The following is a 23,583-nucleotide window of genomic DNA, read 5'->3' as shown; positions in this document are numbered from 1 at the left end:
TTAAAAAGCATATACATTAGAAAGTTCAGAAGCTGAGAATAGAAATAGGTCCTGCCTTTCGCTAAATAGTAGAAAGCAGATTATTCAGTTGACGTTCCTATCGGCCCTGGACTACGGCGACATCATCTATATAAACGCAGCTGCCACTTCATTAAAGCCATTAGATGCAGAGTGCACTGCACTTTATTTACGGGCGGCAGTTTGAACAATCATCACCGGATTCTCTCTTTGATGTCACTTAGGTTGCTTACATTGCTTTAATTTATAAAGCCCTTTTACAAAAAAGTCTCACTGTACATAACATCATTATTAAACTTTAGACATACGAGTTACCACACCCGGTCTCAGGTATAGTTAACTGTGGAAACTCCTTTGGTCTGTACTGAATTACGTAAATCAGCGTTTAGTTTTCTTGCATCTTATTTGTGATGTTCTGGTGCATATGGGGCGATTCAGAAAGATGATTGAGGACCTTATTACTGATGACTGTTTTTCTTTCTGCTTGCATTTTGTAGTTGTATTTTCTGTCATTTAGGGCTCATCTATAAAATAGACTTTGGTCTCAGTATGTCTCCCTGATAAAATAAAGGTTAAATAAAATTGGTACCTTGGTACATTTTAAAGAAGTTATGTATGACCCATTTCTTGAAGTCATCACTGCTTCCATATTTCCGATGATTAAATATTTAGAGCTCTGCCTCAGCCCAATCCCTCTCTCGGAATAAAAAGGGAGGGATACTTTGTGTTTCCACAAAACTTGATCAAAGTCCTAACCTCAGCAAAATGTTACGGGGTAGCACTAAATCATACTGTCTGCTTACTAAGGTTTGCTTTAGTGCCTTACTGAGACATAAACATATGCAATTAAAAGGGAAAATGTAAATACTTCATCCTTGGTTTGGCCTGAGTAGGCTTAATGTTAGTGAATGTTTTATTTCATAGGGGACTGGCAGAGATTGCAGCAAGAATACTTTTATGAGTAGATCAGCTTTAAAGTTGAGCTGACAGCTGTTTTGCACTGATTCACTATGGCTTTAGTCATCAATCTAGCAAGAGGGCAATATTTTATTAATGTAGTAGTGTTTCCCCCCTAGAAAGCGATGACCTTTGACTTTCACTTTGAATTGTTAATTTCTGTCTGAGAAAAAAAATACTTTTCAACCCATATGATGTAGTATATAATAAAACAAATATACAAATATGATGAGAAAATAAATATAAATAGTGAATGAATAAGCCTTTTCATACTTTATAATATGTCCGTATATAGTTATAATCTGTTTTAGGCGCATCTTACCAAAAACATTTCACATTCTTTATTACTTTACCAAACTTATCATGACATTAGTGATACATGTTAAATTACATTAGTGATAAATGTTACATTTCTAAATCAACATTTAAATGGGCAATTTAAATAGTGTGTTTCCCTCGAATTGAGAAGGGCTATGTAAAGGGCTCGATTTTGTCATTCTGAGCATATGCAATGTGTCTGCCTCTGACGTTAAAAAACATGTGCGACTTCCACAAAAAATTATTACTTTACTTATTTTAGGAAGAGTGTAGGTCACATTATTTATAGTAGAGCTATGGAAGTTGTGTATTTAGATCTACCTATTCGAGACATATCCCAGCGATTGCTTAGCCATGTCTGTGCGATGAAGCAGTCGAGCTGGATAAATGTTTTTCTAAGGACCGCCCCTTTGACGTGATGTCGCAGTGAAGTGACATAAATCGATGTAATAATGCAGCAGACCACCAGAGGGGGGCAAATACAAGTTTATTCGACAGAGTACCTTTACATGGTCTTAGGAAGGTCTGGATTTCTGTCTTCTGACGTATTAAACGGTTGGAAATCAATAAAATATATGTTTAAGTAATTCTAGTGCCAGATTTCGGGGACTGTCAGCTTAAGAGGTTTTAATATTGCAGATTGATTGTAGGTTCAATCAATTTAATTGTTTGCATCAATTCTAATCCCCCTTATTAATGTTTTTTTAATATATATATTTTCCCCCCTACCCTACTATCCCTACCCTACAATTCCTAAATAATTATACTTTTCTCCTTCATTTCCTCCTTCAAGTACAGGATTTTCACCCACAGTGGCCAATCCATTATTCATTCTGATTTTAACTCCAACCCTCCGATGTCCACAGATTAACTAATCTCTCCCAGTATAATGCCCTTTTGCTATTTCCTTTTGCAATACATCCCTCCATTTTACTATGATACCTTCCATCTGAACCCTGATATTATGACATAACACCCCCCCCCCCCCCCCCCCCCCACACACACACACACACACCTTTTGGCCTCAGAACATCCTCAATTCGTCAGGGCATGGACTCTACAAGGTGTTGAAAGCGTTCCACAGGGATACTGACCCATGTTGACTCCAATACTTCCCACAGTTGTGTCAATTTGGCTGGATGTCCTCTGTGTGGTGGACCATTTTTGATACACATGGAAAACGGTTGAGCGTGAAAACCCAGCAGCATTGCAGTTCTTGACACAAACCGGTACACCTGGCACCTACTACTGTTCAAAGGCACTGACGTGTTTTGTCTTGCCCATTCACCCTCTGAATGGCACACGTACACAATCAATGTCTCAATTGTCTCAAGGCTTAAAAATCATTATTTAACCCGTCTCCTCCCCTTCATCTATACTGATTAAAATGGATTTAACAAGTGACATCAATAAGGGATCATATCCTTCACCTGGATTCACCTGGTCAGTGTATGTCCTGTTCTTAATGTTTTCTACACTCAGTGTATTGAGCATTATTTTTGTAGCAAGTGTTTTTTTATAATAGCTTAAATTGAACCAAACAGTGTCAAGTGTTGTTTTAAATGTCAATTCATAGACCCGATGATGCCAAGGTATTGGGACATTAAAAAAAACTCTTCACAACTGACCTGAATTTGAGGAATTCTTATACAGGAGGAATTGCTTTGGGTAAACAAGATGCGGTGTGTGTGTGCATTTGTGTGTGTTCAGCCTGTGTGTTTGTGTGTGTGTTTGTGCACTCTCCTCCAGCCCGCACTCCTCCTCAACCCAAAAGGTCTCCCTATAACAAGTGGTAAGAGGCCATGGTCAATCGAACAAGGACAAAATACATCCCACGAATGAGTCCCCGGTACGCCGTGACAGGCTATAGGGGTCAAGATCCAGATCCATACAGGGCGAGCCTCATCCAGTCAAGGCCTCTTTACAGTGAAGTCAAGTGATGAGGTGGCGCAGGCCGTTTGGTGCCTTTAGCCCCAGTTAGTCAGTCTCTGCTAATGCGTCTAAGAGGGATTAGGACCCTAAGTGTTCTCAAATCCTATGAGTGCTCCAGATGTTGTTTTGGCCTGCTACCTACTTTCTGCAACGCAATGTGCCTCTCTCTCTCTCTCTCTCTCTCTCTCTCTCTCGATTGCTCTCTCTCTCTCTCTCTCTCTCTCTCTCTCTCTCTCTCTCTCTCTCGATTGCTCTCTCTCGATTGCTCTCTCGCGATTGCTCTCTCGATCTCTCTCTTTCTCGATCTCTCCCCCTCTCTCTTTCTTGTTGCTAAGGAGCTACCAGCACTGAACACTCTTCTTAGGAAGAGTGCTAAGATGCAATCACCTGACCTTATGTGTATTTACATGGTCAAGCCGACCAGATTGTGATTATATAAATGATCCCTCCCCTGATCTGCTGATCCCTGATCTGCTGATCTGCTTATCAAAAGGTTAAACATGTTATTATGTTGCAATCGTTATATAACAAACCACATATGATGTACTATAGTACAGTTGAGGGGTTACTTTAGAATTTTCAACTGGTGTATGATGGTGGTGTTAGGATGGCCGTATGGATTGGTTTAATATGTTTGGGTCACTGGGTGGTCATGATGTCGGCCACTTACCTCTGACCTCTCTTTCGAGACTATGATGAAACCGTTGCTGTCCACAAGGAAACAGTTGACATCCTGGAGGAAAAGAAGACAGCACATTAAATGAAGCATCATTAGCATTTATACAATTAATATTTGAACCTCATTGTCATTCATGAATTTAATCGTAACTGACCCCAAACCTGTAGAATAGGCTCAGTACTCACAATGCTTTGACAGGTGAGAGGGCAGACACCTTCCACTTCAGTACACTGGAGAGAGAAAGAGACAGATAGAGATGAGAGAGATATAGAGATGAGAGAGAGAGAGAGGATAAAGGTCAAGGTCGTGAGTCAGAAGGTCGACCACCCCTTAGATACAGATTAATCATGTGACTGGCTGACAGCAGAGAGAGAGACCTATATGTGGATTTGGAACACACAACCATAACAACAACACAAACATGGCTGGCTCTATAGCTGAGTCAATAGGGTGTGATAACCTCTTCATAATCAGAGAGAGGAGTTAATGTACTGTATCAACAGAAAGTGAAAGGTCACTGTTTACTTACGTCTGTGTCATTGGGCTGTGAGTGGAGGTGAGAGGCAGAGAGGCAGAGGAGGAGAAAGACAGAGAGATGATCAAATATTAGCACTTAGCAGATTATCCAAAATGTAGTGCACACGTTTTGGTATGTGTACGTGATCCCTGCGGGAACTGATCCTGTGACCTTGATGTTGCCATGCTCTTACCAACTGAGCCAGAGATGGATTGTGTCAGTAGTCTGATATATCGATGGAGAGCTGAGTGTGTGTATGTGTGTGTCTGTGTACGTTTGTGTGTGTCTGAATGTTTGTGTGTGTGTGTGTTGCTCCCTTACCTGAAAGGTAATGGCCCATAGCCTCTTCTCCAGCATTTCCAAGGACATCTGCACCCCGATGGCTAAAAATAGACCACAAGCGTGCACACACACACTCAGGTCAGTTGAGAGAGGAAAACATGGACTCTGCAAAAACCCTTAACCCTAAATTTACTGTGACCATCTGTGAAACTACATTGAGAGGCTGGGTGGATGTGGGGTTGGGCATTACAGTGAGACAGGAAATCGATTAGGCCTTCAGTTCACCTCTATGCAGTTTGCCCAGTTAGCACCAGACTGCTGCTGTTTGCATGCAAATGGTCACTGTGTAAACACTGATGAGGTAGTGTGAGGCGTGTGGTACAAGTAAATCTTGTCTGGGTGGGGTGAGACTATGCAAATATCTGACATGCTTTCATGGTATCCTGTTGTTGTTGATACCTCTGCAGTATTCTGTGTTGTGAGATACTAATGCTGGTAATACTTTATTTAACCAGCTGATTACTTGGAAGACTTGTTAAAATGGTTATCACCTATTGATTGCATAGTATGTCTGATGTTTTACATAGTATGTCTGATGTTTTGCATAGTATGTCTGATGTTTTACATAGTATGTCTGATGTTTTACATAGTATGTCTGATGTTTTACATAGTATGTCTGATGTTTTACATGGCATATCAGATGTCTTGCATAGTATGTCTGATGTTTTGCATAGTATGTCGGAAGTTTCGCATAGTATGTCAGATGTCTTGCATAGTATGTCAGATGTCTTGCATAGTATGTCAGATGTCTTGCATAGTATATCAGAGGTTTTGCATAGTATGGCTGATGTTGTGCATAGTATATCAGAGGTTTTGCATAGTATGTCGGATGTTGTGCATAGTATATCAGAGGTTTTGCATAGTATGGCTGATGTGTTGCATAGTATGTCGGATGTTTTACATAGTATATCACATGTTTTGCATAGTATGTCTGATGTTTTGCATATTATGTCTGATATATTGCATAGTATATCAGATGTTTTGCATAGTATGTCTGATGTTTTACATAGTATATCAGATGTATTGCATAGTATGTCTGATGTTTTGCATCGTATTTTAGATGTTTTACATCGTATTTCAGATGTTTGGCATAGTATATCAGATGTTTTGTATAGTATGTCTGATGTTTTACATAGTATATCACATGTTTTGTATACTATGTCTGAAGTTTTGCATAGTATGTCTGATGTTTTGCATAGTATGTCTGATGTTTTGCATAGTATATCAGAAGTCTTGCATAGTACTGTATATCAGAAGTTTTGCATAGTATATCAGATGTTTTGCATAGTACGTCTGATGTTGTGCATAGTATGTTGGATGTTTTGCAGAGTATATCAGATGTGTTGAATAGCATATCAGATGTGTTGAATAGCATATCAGATGTTGTGCATAGTATTTTGGATGTTTTGCATAGTATATCCGAGGTTTTGCATAGTATGTCTGATGTTTTACATAGTATATCACATGTTTTGCATAGTATGTCTGATGTTTTGCATATTATGTCTGATATATTGCATAGTATATCAGATGTTTTGCATAGTATGTCTGATGTTGTGCATAGTATATCAGAGGTTTTGCATAGTATGGCTGATGTTTTACATAGTATATCACATGTTTTGCATAGTATGTCTGATGTTTTGCATAGTATATCAGAAGTCTTGCAAAGTACTGTATATCAGATGTTTTGCATAGTATATCAGATGTTTTGCATAGTACGTCTGATGTTTTGCATAGTACGTCTGATGTTGTGCATAGTATGTTGGATGTTTTGCAGAGTATATCAGATGTGTTGAATAGCATATCAGATGTTGTGCATAGTATGTTGGATGTTTTGCATAGCATATCAGATGTTTTGCATAGTAGGTCTGATGTTTTGCATAGTATATCAGATGTTTTGCATAGTGTGCCTGATGTTTTGAATAGTATATCAGAAGTTTTGCATAGTATATCAGAAGTTTTGCAGAGTATATCAGATGTTTTGCATAGTATGTTGGATGTTTTGCATAGTATATTAGACATTTAGCATAGTATGCCTGATGTTTTGCAGAGTATATCAGATGTTTTGCATAGTATTTTGGTAGTTTATCATAGTATTTTGGATGTTTTGAATAGTATATCAGAAGTTTTGCATAGTAAATCAGAATATTTGAATGTATGTTGATTGTTTTGCAGAATATTTTGGATGTTTTGCATAGTATGTCTGATGTTTTGCATAGTATGTCTGATGTTTTGCATGGTATATTAGATGTTTTGCACAGTATGTTGGATGTTTATCAGAGTATGTTGGATGTTTTGCAAAGTATATCTGATGTTTTGCATAGTATGTCTGATGTCTTGCATAGTATGTCTGATGTTTTGCATAGTATGTCTGATGTTTTGCATAGTATATTGGATGTTATGCATAGTATGTTAGATGTTTTGCATAGTATGCCTGATGTTTTGCATAGTATGTCTGATGTTTTGCATAGTATGTCTGATGTTTTGCATAGTATGTCTGATGTTTTGCATAGTATGTCTGATGTTTTGCATAGTATATTGGATGTTATGCATAGTATGTTGGATGTTTTGCATAGTATGCCTGATGTTTTGCATAGCATGTCTGATGTTTTGCATAGTATATTGGATGTTATGCATAGTATGTTAGATGTTTTGCATAGTATGCCTGATGTTTTGCATAGTATGTCTGATGTTTTGCATAGTATGTCTGATGTTTTGCATAGTATGTCTGATGTTTTGCATAGTATATTGGATGTTATGCATAGTATGTTAGATGTTTTGCATAGTATGCCTGATGTTTTGCATAGTATGTCTGATGTTTTGCATAGTATGTCTGATGTTTTGCATAGTATGTCTGATGTTTTGCATAGTATGTCGGAAGTTTTGCATAGTATATTGGATGTTATGCATAGTATGTTAGATGTTTTGCATAGTATGCCTGATGTTTTGCATAGTATGTCTGATGTTTTGCATAGTATATTGGATGTTATGCATAGTATGTTAGATGTTTTGCATAGTATGCCTGATGTTTTGCATAGTATGTCTGATGTTTTGCATAGTATGTCTGATGTTTTGCATAGTATGTCTGATGTTTTGCATAGTATATTGGATGTTTTGCATAGTATGTCTGATGTTTTACATACAGTATTATGCCTGATTTTATACATAGTATGCCCGATGTTTTACATAGTATGTCTGATGTCTTGCATAGTATATCAGATGTTTTGCATAGTATATCAGATGTTTTGCATAGTATGCCTGATGTTTTACATAGTATGCCTGATGTCTTGCATTGTATAGCAGATGTCTTGCAGAGTGTATGAGATGTTTTGCATAGTGTGCTTGATGTTTTGAATAGTATATCAGAAGTTTTGCATAGTATAGCAGATGTCTTGCATAGTATATCCGAGGTTTTGAATAGTATGTCGGATGTTGTGCATAGTATATCAGAGGTTTTGCATAGTATGGCTGATGTGTTGCATAGTATGTCAGATGTTTTACATAGTATATCACATGTTTTGCATAGTATGTCTGATGTTTTGCATATTATGTCTGATATATTGAAAAGTATATCAGATGTTTTGCATAGTATGTCTGATGTTTTGCATCGTATTTCAGATATTTGGCATAGTATATCAGATGTTTTGCATAGTATGTCTGATGTTGTGCATAGTATATCAGAGGTTTTGCATAGTATGGCTGATGTTTTACATAGTATATCACATGTTTTGCATAGTATATCAGAGGTTTTGCATAGTATAGCAGATGTCTTGCATAGTATGTCTGATGTTGTGCATAGTATATCAGAGGATTTGCATAGTACGTCTGATGTTTTGCATAGTACGTCTGATGTTGTGCATAGTATATCAGAGGTTTTGCATAGTATGGCTGATGTTTTACATAGTATATCAGATGTATTGCATAGTATGTCTGATGTTTTGCATCGTATTTTAGATGTTTTACATCGTATTTCAGATGTTTGGCATAGTATGTCTGATGTTTTACATAGTATATCAGATGTATTGCATAGTATGTCTGATGTTTTGCATCGTATTTTAGATGTTTTACATCGTATTTCAGATGTTTGGCATAGTATATCAGATGTTTTGTATAGTATGTCTGATGTTTTACATAGTATATCACATGTTTTGTATACTATGTCTGAAGTTTTGCATAGTATGTCTGATGTTTTGCATAGTATGTCTGATGTTTTGCATAGTATATCAGAAGTCTTGCATAGTACTGTATATCAGAAGTTTTGCATAGTATATCAGATGTTTTGCATAGTACGTCTGATGTTGTGCATAGTATGTTGGATGTTTTGCAGAGTATATCAGATGTGTTGAATAGCATATCAGATGTGTTGAATAGCATATCAGATGTTGTGCATAGTATTTTGGATGTTTTGCATAGTATATCCGAGGTTTTGCATAGTATGTCTGATGTTTTACATAGTATATCACATGTTTTGCATAGTATGTCTGATGTTTTGCATATTATGTCTGATATATTGCATAGTATATCAGATGTTTTGCATAGTATGTCTGATGTTGTGCATAGTATATCAGAGGTTTTGCATAGTATGGCTGATGTTTTACATAGTATATCACATGTTTTGCATAGTATGTCTGATGTTTTGCATAGTATATCAGAAGTCTTGCAAAGTACTGTATATCAGATGTTTTGCATAGTATATCAGATGTTTTGCATAGTACGTCTGATGTTTTGCATAGTACGTCTGATGTTGTGCATAGTATGTTGGATGTTTTGCAGAGTATATCAGATGTGTTGAATAGCATATCAGATGTTGTGCATAGTATGTTGGATGTTTTGCATAGCATATCAGATGTTTTGCATAGTAGGTCTGATGTTTTGCATAGTATATCAGATGTTTTGCATAGTGTGCCTGATGTTTTGAATAGTATATCAGAAGTTTTGCATAGTATATCAGAAGTTTTGCAGAGTATATCAGATGTTTTGCATAGTATGTTGGATGTTTTGCATAGTATATTAGACATTTAGCATAGTATGCCTGATGTTTTGCAGAGTATATCAGATGTTTTGCATAGTATTTTGGTAGTTTATCATAGTATTTTGGATGTTTTGAATAGTATATCAGAAGTTTTGCATAGTAAATCAGAATATTTGAATGTATGTTGATTGTTTTGCAGAATATTTTGGATGTTTTGCATAGTATGTCTGATGTTTTGCATAGTATGTCTGATGTTTTGCATGGTATATTAGATGTTTTGCACAGTATGTTGGATGTTTATCAGAGTATGTTGGATGTTTTGCAAAGTATATCTGATGTTTTGCATAGTATGTCTGATGTCTTGCATAGTATGTCTGATGTTTTGCATAGTATGTCTGATGTTTTGCATAGTATATTGGATGTTATGCATAGTATGTTAGATGTTTTGCATAGTATGCCTGATGTTTTGCATAGTATGTCTGATGTTTTGCATAGTATGTCTGATGTTTTGCATAGTATGTCTGATGTTTTGCATAGTATGTCTGATGTTTTGCATAGTATATTGGATGTTATGCATAGTATGTTGGATGTTTTGCATAGTATGCCTGATGTTTTGCATAGCATGTCTGATGTTTTGCATAGTATATTGGATGTTATGCATAGTATGTTAGATGTTTTGCATAGTATGCCTGATGTTTTGCATAGTATGTCTGATGTTTTGCATAGTATGTCTGATGTTTTGCATAGTATGTCTGATGTTTTGCATAGTATATTGGATGTTATGCATAGTATGTTAGATGTTTTGCATAGTATGCCTGATGTTTTGCATAGTATGTCTGATGTTTTGCATAGTATGTCTGATGTTTTGCATAGTATGTCTGATGTTTTGCATAGTATGTCGGAAGTTTTGCATAGTATATTGGATGTTATGCATAGTATGTTAGATGTTTTGCATAGTATGCCTGATGTTTTGCATAGTATGTCTGATGTTTTGCATAGTATATTGGATGTTATGCATAGTATGTTAGATGTTTTGCATAGTATGCCTGATGTTTTGCATAGTATGTCTGATGTTTTGCATAGTATGTCTGATGTTTTGCATAGTATGTCTGATGTTTTGCATAGTATATTGGATGTTTTGCATAGTATGTCTGATGTTTTACATACAGTATTATGCCTGATTTTATACATAGTATGCCCGATGTTTTACATAGTATGTCTGATGTCTTGCATAGTATATCAGATGTTTTGCATAGTATATCAGATGTTTTGCATAGTATGCCTGATGTTTTACATAGTATGCCTGATGTCTTGCATTGTATAGCAGATGTCTTGCAGAGTGTATGAGATGTTTTGCATAGTGTGCTTGATGTTTTGAATAGTATATCAGAAGTTTTGCATAGTATAGCAGATGTCTTGCATAGTATATCCGAGGTTTTGAATAGTATGTCGGATGTTGTGCATAGTATATCAGAGGTTTTGCATAGTATGGCTGATGTGTTGCATAGTATGTCAGATGTTTTACATAGTATATCACATGTTTTGCATAGTATGTCTGATGTTTTGCATATTATGTCTGATATATTGAAAAGTATATCAGATGTTTTGCATAGTATGTCTGATGTTTTGCATCGTATTTCAGATATTTGGCATAGTATATCAGATGTTTTGCATAGTATGTCTGATGTTGTGCATAGTATATCAGAGGTTTTGCATAGTATGGCTGATGTTTTACATAGTATATCACATGTTTTGCATAGTATATCAGAGGTTTTGCATAGTATAGCAGATGTCTTGCATAGTATGTCTGATGTTGTGCATAGTATATCAGAGGATTTGCATAGTACGTCTGATGTTTTGCATAGTACGTCTGATGTTGTGCATAGTATATCAGAGGTTTTGCATAGTATGGCTGATGTTTTACATAGTATATCACATGTTTTGCATAGTATATCAGAGGTTTTGCATAGTATATCAGATGTTTTGCATAGTATGTCTGATGTTGTGCATAGTATATCAGAGGATTTGCATAGTACGTCTGATGTTTTGCATAGTACGTCTGATGTTGTGCATAGTATGTTGGATGTTTTGCAGAGTATATCAGATGTGTTGAATAGCATATCAGATGTTGTGCATAGTATTTTGGATGTTTTGCATAGCATATCAGATGTTTTGCATAGTAGGTCTGATGTTTTGCATAGTATATCAGATGTTTTGCATAGTGTGCCTGATGTTTTGAATAGTATATCAGAAGTTTTGCATAGTATATCAGAAGTTTTGCATAGTACATCTGATGTTGTGCATGGTATATCGGATGTTTTGCATAGTAGGTCTGATGTTTTGCATAGTATATTAGACATTTAGCATAGTATGCCTGATGTTTTGCAGAGTATATCAGATGTTTTGCATAGTATTTTGGTAGTTTATCATAGTATTTTGGATGTTTTGAATAGTATATCAGAAGTTTTGCATAGTAAATCAGAATATTTGAATGTATGTTGATTGTTCTGCATAGGATAGCAGATGTTTTGCATAGTATGTCTGATGTTTTGCATGGTATATTAGATGTTTTGCACAGTATGTTGGATGTTTATCAGAGTATGTTGGATGTTTTGCAAAGTATATCAGATGTTTTGCATAGTATGTCTGATGTTTTGCATCGTATTTCAGATATTTGGCATAGTATATCAGATGTTTTGCATAGTATGTCTGATGTTGTGCATAGTATATCAGAGGTTTTGCATAGTATGGCTGATGTTTTACATAGTATATCACATGTTTTGCATAGTATATCAGAGGTTTTGCATAGTATAGCAGATGTCTTGCATAGTATGTCGGAAGTTTTGCATAGTATATCCGAGGTTTTGCATAGTATGTCGGATGTTGTGCATAGTACATCAGAGGTTTTGCATAGTATGGCTGATGTGTTGCATAGTATGTCTGATGTTTTACATAGTATATCACATGTTTTGCATAGTATGTCTGATGTTTTGCATATTATGTCTGATATATTGCAAAGTATATCAGACGTTTTGCATAGTATGTCTGATGTTTTGCATCGTATTTAAGATATTTGGCATAGTATATCAGATGTTTTGCATAGTATGTCTGATGTTGTGCATAGTATATCAGAGGATTTGCATAGTACGTCTGATGTTTTGCATAGTACGTCTGATGTTGTGCATAGTATGTTGGATGTTTTGCAGAGTATATCAGATGTGTTGAATAGCATATCAGATGTTGTGCATAGTATTTTGGATGTTTTGCATAGCATATCAGATGTTTTGCATAGTAGGTCTGATGTTTTGCATAGTATATCAGATGTTTTGCATAGTGTGCCTGATGTTTTGAATAGTATATCAGAAGTTTTGCATAGTATATCAGAAGTTTTGCATAGTATGTCGGATGTTGTGCATAGTATATCAGAGGTTTTGCATAGTATGTCGGATGTTGTGCATAGTATATCAGAGGTTTTGCATAGTATGGCTGATGTGTTGCATAGTATGTCGGATGTTTTACATAGTATATCACATGTTTTGCATAGTATGTCTGATGTTTTGCATATTATGTCTGATATATTGCATAGTATATCAGATGTTTTGCATAGTATGTCTGATGTTTTACATAGTATATCAGATGTATTGCATAGTATGTCTGATGTTTTGCATCGTATTTTAGATGTTTTACATCGTATTTCAGATGTTTGGCATAGTATATCAGATGTTTTGTATAGTATGTCTGATGTTTTACATAGTATATCACATGTTTTGTATACTATGTCTGATGTTTTGCATAGTATGTCTGATGTTTTGCATAGTATGTCTGATGTTTTGCATAGTATATCAGAAGTCTTGCATAGTACTGTATATCAGAAGTTTTGCATAGTATATCAGATGTTTTGCATAGTACGTCTGATGTTGTGCATAGTATGTTGGATGTTTTGCAGAGTATATCAGATGTGTTGAATAGCATATCAGATGTGTTGAATAGCATATCAGATGTTGTGCATAGTATTTTGGATGTTTTGCATAGTATATCCGAGGTTTTGCATAGTATGTCTGATGTTTTACATAGTATATCACATGTTTTGCATAGTATGTCTGATGTTTTGCATATTATGTCTGATATATTGCATAGTATATCAGATGTTTTGCATAGTATGTCTGATGTTGTGCATAGTATATCAGAGGTTTTGCATAGTATGGCTGATGTTTTACATAGTATATCACATGTTTTGCATAGTATGTCTGATGTTTTGCATAGTATATCAGAAGTCTTGCATAGTACTGTATATCAGAAGTCTTGCAAAGTACTGTATATCAGATGTTTTGCATAGTATGTCAGATGTTTTGCATAGTACGTCTGATGTTTTGCATAGTACGTCTGATGTTGTGCATAGTATGTTGGATGTTTTGCAGAGTATATCAGATGTGTTGAATAGCATATCAGATGTTGTGCATAGTATGTTGGATGTTTTGCATAGCGTATCAGATGTTTTGCATAGTAGGTCTGATGTTTTGCATAGTATATCAGATGTTTTGCATAGTGTGCCTGATGTTTTGAATAGTATATCAGAAGTTTTGCATAGTATATCAGAAGTTTTGCAGAGTATATCAGATGTTTTGCATAGTATGTTGGATGTTTTGCATAGTATATTAGACATTTAGCATAGTATGCCTGATGTTTTGCAGAGTATATCAGATGTTTTGCATAGTATTTTGGTAGTTTATCATAGTATTTTGGATGTTTTGAATAGTATATCAGAAGTTTTGCATAGTAAATCAGAATATTTGAAAGTATGTTGATTGTTTTGCAGAATATTTTGGATGTTTTGCATAGTATGTCTGATGTTTTGCATAGTATGTCTGATGTTTTGCATGGTATATTAGATGTTTTGCACAGTATGTTGTATGTTTATCAGAGTATGTTGGATGTTTTGCAAAGTATATCTGATGTTTTGCATAGTATGTCTGATGTCTTGCATAGTATGTCTGATGTTTTGCATAGTATGTCTGATGTTTTGCATAGTATATTGGATGTTATGCATAGTATGTTAGATGTTTTGCATAGTATGCCTGATGTTTTGCATAGTATGTCTGATGTTTTGCATAGTATGTCTGATGTTTTGCATAGTATGTCTGATGTTTTGCATAGTATGTCTGATGTTTTGCATAGTATATTGGATGTTATGCATAGTATGTTAGATGTTTTGCATAGTATGCCTGATGTTTTGCATAGCATGTCTGATGTTTTGCATAGTATATTGGATGTTATGCATAGTATGTTAGATGTTTTGCATAGTATGCCTGATGTTTTGCATAGTATGTCTGATGTTTTGCATAGTATGTCTGATGTTTTGCATAGTATGTCTGATGTTTTGCATAGTATATTGGATGTTATGCATAGTATGTTAGATGTTTTGCATAGTATGCCTGATGTTTTGCATAGTATGTCTGATGTTTTGCATAGTATGTCTGATGTTTTGCATAGTATGTCTGATGTTTTGCATAGTATGTCGGAAGTTTTGCATAGTATATTGGATGTTATGCATAGTATGTTAGATGTTTTGCATAGTATGCCTGATGTTTTGCATAGTATGTCTGATGTTTTGCATAGTATATTGGATGTTATGCATAGTATGTTAGATGTTTTGCATAGTATGCCTGATGTTTTGCATAGTATGTCTGATGTTTTGCATAGTATGTCTGATGTTTTGCATAGTATGTCTGATGTTTTGCATAGTATATTGGATGTTTTGCATAGTATGTCTGATGTTTTACATACAGTATTATGCCTGATTTTATACATAGTATGCCCGATGTTTTACATAGTATGTCTGATGTCTTGCATAGTATATCAGATGTTTTGCATAGTATATCAGATGTTTTGCATAGTATGCCTGATGTTTTACATAGAATGCCTGATGTCTTGCATTGTATAGCAGATGTCTTGCAGAGTGTATGAGATGTTTTGCATAGTGTGCTTGATGTTTTGAATAGTATATCAGAAGTTTTGCATAGTATAGCAGATGTCTTGCATAGTATATCCGAGGTTTTGAATAGTATGTCGGATGTTGTGCATAGTATATCAGAGGTTTTGCATAGTATGGCTGATGTGTTGCATAGTATGTCAGATGTTTTACATAGTATATCACATGTTTTGCATAGTATGTCTGATGTTTTGCATATTATGTCTGATATATTGAAAAGTATATCAGATGTTTTGCATAGTATGTCTGATGTTTTGCATCGTATTTCAGATATTTGGCATAGTATATCAGATGTTTTGCATAGTATGTCTGATGTTGTGCATAGTATATCAGAGGTTTTGCATAGTATGGCTGATGTTTTACATAGTATATCACATGTTTTGCATAGTATATCAGAGGTTTTGCATAGTATAGCAGATGTCTTGCATAGTATGTCTGATGTTGTGCATAGTATATCAGAGGATTTGCATAGTACGTCTGATGTTTTGCATAGTACGTCTGATGTTGTGCATAGTATATCAGAGGTTTTGCATAGTATGGCTGATGTTTTACATAGTATATCACATGTTTTGCATAGTATATCAGAGGTTTTGCATAGTATATCAGATGTTTTGCATAGTATGTCTGATGTTGTGCATAGTATATCAGAGGATTTGCATAGTACGTCTGATGTTTTGCATAGTACGTCTGATGTTGTGCATAGTATGTTGGATGTTTTGCAGAGTATATCAGATGTGTTGAATAGCATATCAGATGTTGTGCATAGTATTTTGGATGTTTTGCATAGCATATCAGATGTTTTGCATAGTAGGTCTGATGTTTTGCATAGTATATCAGATGTTTTGCATAGTGTGCCTGATGTTTTGAATAGTATATCAGAAGTTTTGCATAGTATATCAGAAGTTTTGCATAGTACATCTGATGTTGTGCATGGTATATCGGATGTTTTGCAGTGTGTATCAGATGTTTTGCATAGTAGGTCTGATGTTTTGCATAGTATATTAGACATTTAGCATAGTATGCCTGATGTTTTGCAGAGTATATCAGATGTTTTGCATAGTATTTTGGTAGTTTATCATAGTATTTTGGATGTTTTGAATAGTATATCAGAAGTTTTGCATAGTAAATCAGAATATTTGAATGTAAGTTGATTGTTCTGCATAGGATAGCAGATGTTTTGCATAGTATGTCTGATGTTTTGCATGGTATATTAGATGTTTTGCACAGTATGTTGGATGTTTATCAGAGTATGTTGGATGTTTTGCAAAGTATATCAGATGTTTTGCATAGTATGTCTGATGTTTTGCATAGTATATCAGAAGTCTTGCAAAGTACTGTATATCAGATGTTTTGCATAGTATATCAGATGTTTTGCATAGTACGTCTGATGTTTTGCATAGTACGTCTGATGTTGTGCATAGTATGTTGGATGTTTTGCAGAGTATATCAGATGTGTTGAATAGCATATCAGATGTTGTGCATAGTATGTTGGATGTTTTGCATAGCATATCAGATGTTTTGCATAGTAGGTCTGATGTTTTGCATAGTATATCAGATGTTTTGCATAGTGTGCCTGATGTTTTGAATAGTATATCAGAAGTTTTGCATAGTATATCAGAAGTTTTGCAGAGTATATCAGATGTTTTGCATAGTATGTTGGATGTTTTGCATAGTATATTAGACATTTAGCATAGTATGCCTGATGTTTTGCAGAGTATATCAGATGTTTTGCATAGTATTTTGGTAGTTTATCATAGTATTTTGGATGTTTTGAATAGTATATCAGAAGTTTTGCATAGTAAATCAGAATATTTGAATGTATGTTGATTGTTTTGCAGAATATTTTGGATGTTTTGCATAGTATGTCTGATGTTTTGCATAGTATGTCTGATGTTTTGCATGGTATATTAGATGTTTTGCACAGTATGTTGGATGTTTATCAGAGTATGTTGGATGTTTTGCAAAGTATATCTGATGTTTTGCATAGTATGTCTGATGTCTTGCATAGTATGTCTGATGTTTTGCATAGTATGTCTGATGTTTTGCATAGTATATTGGATGTTATGCATAGTATGTTAGATGTTTTGCATAGTATGCCTGATGTTTTGCATAGTATGTCTGATGTTTTGCATAGTATGTCTGATGTTTTGCATAGTATGTCTGATGTTTTGCATAGTATGTCTGATGTTTTGCATAGTATATTGGATGTTATGCATAGTATGTTGGATGTTTTGCATAGTATGCCTGATGTTTTGCATAGCATGTCTGATGTTTTGCATAGTATATTGGATGTTATGCATAGTATGTTAGATGTTTTGCATAGTATGCCTGATGTTTTGCATAGTATGTCTGATGTTTTGCATAGTATGTCTGATGTTTTGCATAGTATGTCTGATGTTTTGCATAGTATATTGGATGTTATGCATAGTATGTTAGATGTTTTGCATAGTATGCCTGATGTTTTGCATAGTATGTCTGATGTTTTGCATAGTATGTCTGATGTTTTGCATAGTATGTCTGATGTTTTGCATAGTATGTCGGAAGTTTTGCATAGTATATTGGATGTTATGCATAGTATGTTAGATGTTTTGCATAGTATGCCTGATGTTTTGCATAGTATGTCTGATGTTTTGCATAGTATATTGGATGTTATGCATAGTATGTTAGATGTTTTGCATAGTATGCCTGATGTTTTGCATAGTATGTCTGATGTTTTGCATAGTATGTCTGATGTTTTGCATAGTATGTCTGATGTTTTGCATAGTATATTGGATGTTTTGCATAGTATGTCTGATGTTTTACATACAGTATTATGCCTGATTTTATACATAGTATGCCCGATGTTTTACATAGTATGTCTGATGTCTTGCATAGTATATCAGATGTTTTGCATAGTATATCAGATGTTTTGCATAGTATGCCTGATGTTTTACATAGTATGCCTGATGTCTTGCATTGTATAGCAGATGTCTTGCAGAGTGTATGAGATGTTTTGCATAGTGTGCTTGATGTTTTGAATAGTATATCAGAAGTTTTGCATAGTATAGCAGATGTCTTGCATAGTATATCCGAGGTTTTGAATAGTATGTCGGATGTTGTGCATAGTATATCAGAGGTTTTGCATAGTATGGCTGATGTGTTGCATAGTATGTCAGATGTTTTACATAGTATATCACATGTTTTGCATAGTATGTCTGATGTTTTGCATATTATGTCTGATATATTGAAAAGTATATCAGATGTTTTGCATAGTATGTCTGATGTTTTGCATCGTATTTCAGATATTTGGCATAGTATATCAGATGTTTTGCATAGTATGTCTGATGTTGTGCATAGTATATCAGAGGTTTTGCATAGTATGGCTGATGTTTTACATAGTATATCACATGTTTTGCATAGTATATCAGAGGTTTTGCATAGTATAGCAGATGTCTTGCATAGTATGTCTGATGTTGTGCATAGTATATCAGAGGATTTGCATAGTACGTCTGATGTTTTGCATAGTACGTCTGATGTTGTGCATAGTATATCAGAGGTTTTGCATAGTATGGCTGATGTTTTACATAGTATATCACATGTTTTGCATAGTATATCAGAGGTTTTGCATAGTATATCAGATGTTTTGCATAGTATGTCTGATGTTGTGCATAGTATATCAGAGGATTTGCATAGTACGTCTGATGTTTTGCATAGTACGTCTGATGTTGTGCATAGTATGTTGGATGTTTTGCAGAGTATATCAGATGTGTTGAATAGCATATCAGATGTTGTGCATAGTATTTTGGATGTTTTGCATAGCATATCAGATGTTTTGCATAGTAGGTCTGATGTTTTGCATAGTATATCAGATGTTTTGCATAGTGTGCCTGATGTTTTGAATAGTATATCAGAAGTTTTGCATAGTATATCAGAAGTTTTGCATAGTACATCTGATGTTGTGCATGGTATATCGGATGTTTTGCATAGTAGGTCTGATGTTTTGCATAGTATATTAGACATTTAGCATAGTATGCCTGATGTTTTGCAGAGTATATCAGATGTTTTGCATAGTATTTTGGTAGTTTATCATAGTATTTTGGATGTTTTGAATAGTATATCAGAAGTTTTGCATAGTAAATCAGAATATTTGAATGTATGTTGATTGTTCTGCATAGGATAGCAGATGTTTTGCATAGTATGTCTGATGTTTTGCATGGTATATTAGATGTTTTGCACAGTATGTTGGATGTTTATCAGAGTATGTTGGATGTTTTGCAAAGTATATCAGATGTTTTGCATAGTATGTCTGATGTTTTGCATCGTATTTCAGATATTTGGCATAGTATATCAGATGTTTTGCATAGTATGTCTGATGTTGTGCATAGTATATCAGAGGTTTTGCATAGTATGGCTGATGTTTTACATAGTATATCACATGTTTTGCATAGTATATCAGAGGTTTTGCATAGTATAGCAGATGTCTTGCATAGTATGTCGGAAGTTTTGCATAGTATATCCGAGGTTTTGCATAGTATGTCGGATGTTGTGCATAGTACATCAGAGGTTTTGCATAGTATGGCTGATGTGTTGCATAGTATGTCTGATGTTTTACATAGTATATCACATGTTTTGCATAGTATGTCTGATGTTTTGCATATTATGTCTGATATATTGCAAAGTATATCAGACGTTTTGCATAGTATGTCTGATGTTTTGCATCGTATTTAAGATATTTGGCATAGTATATCAGATGTTTTGCATAGTATGTCTGATGTTGTGCATAGTATATCAGAGGATTTGCATAGTACGTCTGATGTTTTGCATAGTACGTCTGATGTTGTGCATAGTATGTTGGATGTTTTGCAGAGTATATCAGATGTGTTGAATAGCATATCAGATGTTGTGCATAGTATTTTGGATGTTTTGCATAGCATATCAGATGTTTTGCATAGTAGGTCTGATGTTTTGCATAGTATATCAGATGTTTTGCATAGTGTGCCTGATGTTTTGAATAGTATATCAGAAGTTTTGCATAGTATATCAGAAGTTTTGCATAGTATGTCGGATGTTGTGCATAGTATATCAGAGGTTTTGCATAGTATGTCGGATGTTGTGCATAGTATATCAGAGGTTTTGCATAGTATGGCTGATGTGTTGCATAGTATGTCGGATGTTTTACATAGTATATCACATGTTTTGCATAGTATGTCTGATGTTTTGCATATTATGTCTGATATATTGCATAGTATATCAGATGTTTTGCATAGTATGTCTGATGTTTTACATAGTATATCAGATGTATTGCATAGTATGTCTGATGTTTTGCATCGTATTTTAGATGTTTTACATCGTATTTCAGATGTTTGGCATAGTATATCAGATGTTTTGTATAGTATGTCTGATGTTTTACATAGTATATCACATGTTTTGTATACTATGTCTGATGTTTTGCATAGTATGTCTGATGTTTTGCATAGTATGTCTGATGTTTTGCATAGTATATCAGAAGTCTTGCATAGTACTGTATATCAGAAGTTTTGCATAGTATATCAGATGTTTTGCATAGTACGTCTGATGTTGTGCATAGTATGTTGGATGTTTTGCAGAGTATATCAGATGTGTTGAATAGCATATCAGATGTGTTGAATAGCATATCAGATGTTGTGCATAGTATTTTGGATGTTTTGCATAGTATATCCGAGGTTTTGCATAGTATGTCTGATGTTTTACATAGTATATCACATGTTTTGCATAGTATGTCTGATGTTTTGCATATTATGTCTGATATATTGCATAGTATATCAGATGTTTTGCATAGTATGTCTGATGTTGTGCATAGTATATCAGAGGTTTTGCATAGTATGGCTGATGTTTTACATAGTATATCACATGTTTTGCATAGTATGTCTGATGTTTTGCATAGTATATCAGAAGTCTTGCATAGTACTGTATATCAGAAGTCTTGCAAAGTACTGTATATCAGATGTTTTGCATAGTATGTCAGATGTTTTGCATAGTACGTCTGATGTTTTGCATAGTACGTCTGATGTTGTGCATAGTATGTTGGATGTTTTGCAGAGTATATCAGATGTGTTGAATAGCATATCAGATGTTGTGCATAGTATGTTGGATGTTTTGCATAGCGTATCAGATGTTTTGCATAGTAGGTCTGATGTTTTGCATAGTATATCAGATGTTTTGCATAGTGTGCCTGATGTTTTGAATAGTATATCAGAAGTTTTGCATAGTATATCAGAAGTTTTGCAGAGTATATCAGATGTTTTGCATAGTATGTTGGATGTTTTGCATAGTATATTAGACATTTAGCATAGTATGCCTGATGTTTTGCAGAGTATATCAGATGTTTTGCATAGTATTTTGGTAGTTTATCATAGTATTTTGGATGTTTTGAATAGTATATCAGAAGTTTTGCATAGTAAATCAGAATATTTGAAAGTATGTTGATTGTTTTGCAGAATATTTTGGATGTTTTGCATAGTATGTCTGATGTTTTGCATAGTATGTCTGATGTTTTGCATGGTATATTAGATGTTTTGCACAGTATGTTGTATGTTTATCAGAGTATGTTGGATGTTTTGCAAAGTATATCTGATGTTTTGCATAGTATGTCTGATGTCTTGCATAGTATGTCTGATGTTTTGCATAGTATGTCTGATGTTTTGCATAGTATATTGGATGTTATGCATAGTATGTTAGATGTTTTGCATAGTATGCCTGATGTTTTGCATAGTATGTCTGATGTTTTGCATAGTATGTCTGATGTTTTGCATAGTATGTCTGATGTTTTGCATAGTATGTCTGATGTTTTGCATAGTATATTGGATGTTATGCATAGTATGTTAGATGTTTTGCATAGTATGCCTGATGTTTTGCATAGCATGTCTGATGTTTTGCATAGTATATTGGATGTTATGCATAGTATGTTAGATGTTTTGCATAGTATGCCTGATGTTTTGCATAGTATGTCTGATGTTTTGCATAGTATGTCTGATGTTTTGCATAGTATGTCTGATGTTTTGCATAGTATATTGGATGTTATGCATAGTATGTTAGATGTTTTGCATAGTATGCCTGATGTTTTGCATAGTATGTCTGATGTTTTGCATAGTATGTCTGATGTTTTGCATAGTATGTCTGATGTTTTGCATAGTATGTCGGAAGTTTTGCATAGTATATTGGATGTTATGCATAGTATGTTAGATGTTTTGCATAGTATGCCTGATGTTTTGCATAGTATGTCTGATGTTTTGCATAGTATATTGGATGTTATGCATAGTATGTTAGATGTTTTGCATAGTATGCCTGATGTTTTGCATAGTATGTCTGATGTTTTGCATAGTATGTCTGATGTTTTGCATAGTATGTCTGATGTTTTGCATAGTATATTGGATGTTTTGCATAGTATGTCTGATGTTTTACATACAGTATTATGCCTGATTTTATACATAGTATGCCCGATGTTTTACATAGTATGTCTGATGTCTTGCATAGTATATCAGATGTTTTGCATAGTATATCAGATGTTTTGCATAGTATGCCTGATGTTTTACATAGAATGCCTGATGTCTTGCATTGTATAGCAGATGTCTTGCAGAGTGTATGAGATGTTTTGCATAGTGTGCTTGATGTTTTGAATAGTATATCAGAAGTTTTGCATAGTATAGCAGATGTCTTGCATAGTATATCCGAGGTTTTGAATAGTATGTCGGATGTTGTGCATAGTATATCAGAGGTTTTGCATAGTATGGCTGATGTGTTGCATAGTATGTCAGATGTTTTACATAGTATATCACATGTTTTGCATAGTATGTCTGATGTTTTGCATATTATGTCTGATATATTGAAAAGTATATCAGATGTTT

The 23,583-nt window shown here is 34.6% G+C and overlaps 1 protein-coding gene across 1 annotated transcript in view; it reads right to left on the bottom strand.

Annotated features, from left to right (window-relative positions):
• LOC139369905 (voltage-dependent calcium channel subunit alpha-2/delta-4-like) overlaps positions 1 to 23,583 on the bottom strand; it is a 101,723-nt gene that overhangs the window by 10,809 nt on the left and 67,331 nt on the right. Inside the window, exons 25-28 of the mRNA XM_071109189.1 lie at positions 4,743 to 4,804; positions 4,434 to 4,448; positions 4,090 to 4,134; positions 3,896 to 3,958 (exon numbers count right to left, since the gene is read on the bottom strand). Of these exons, the coding sequence (XP_070965290.1) occupies positions 3,896 to 3,958; positions 4,090 to 4,134; positions 4,434 to 4,448; positions 4,743 to 4,804 (185 nt within the window). The remainder of the gene's footprint in view (positions 1 to 3,895; positions 3,959 to 4,089; positions 4,135 to 4,433; positions 4,449 to 4,742; positions 4,805 to 23,583) is intronic.

This window comes from Oncorhynchus clarkii, chromosome 2, assembly GCF_045791955.1.
Source record: "Oncorhynchus clarkii lewisi isolate Uvic-CL-2024 chromosome 2, UVic_Ocla_1.0, whole genome shotgun sequence".
Taxonomy (NCBI): domain Eukaryota; kingdom Metazoa; phylum Chordata; class Actinopteri; order Salmoniformes; family Salmonidae; genus Oncorhynchus; species Oncorhynchus clarkii.
Note: the sequence above shows the minus strand (reverse complement) of the source record. Positions and strands in the feature narration are given on the sequence as shown.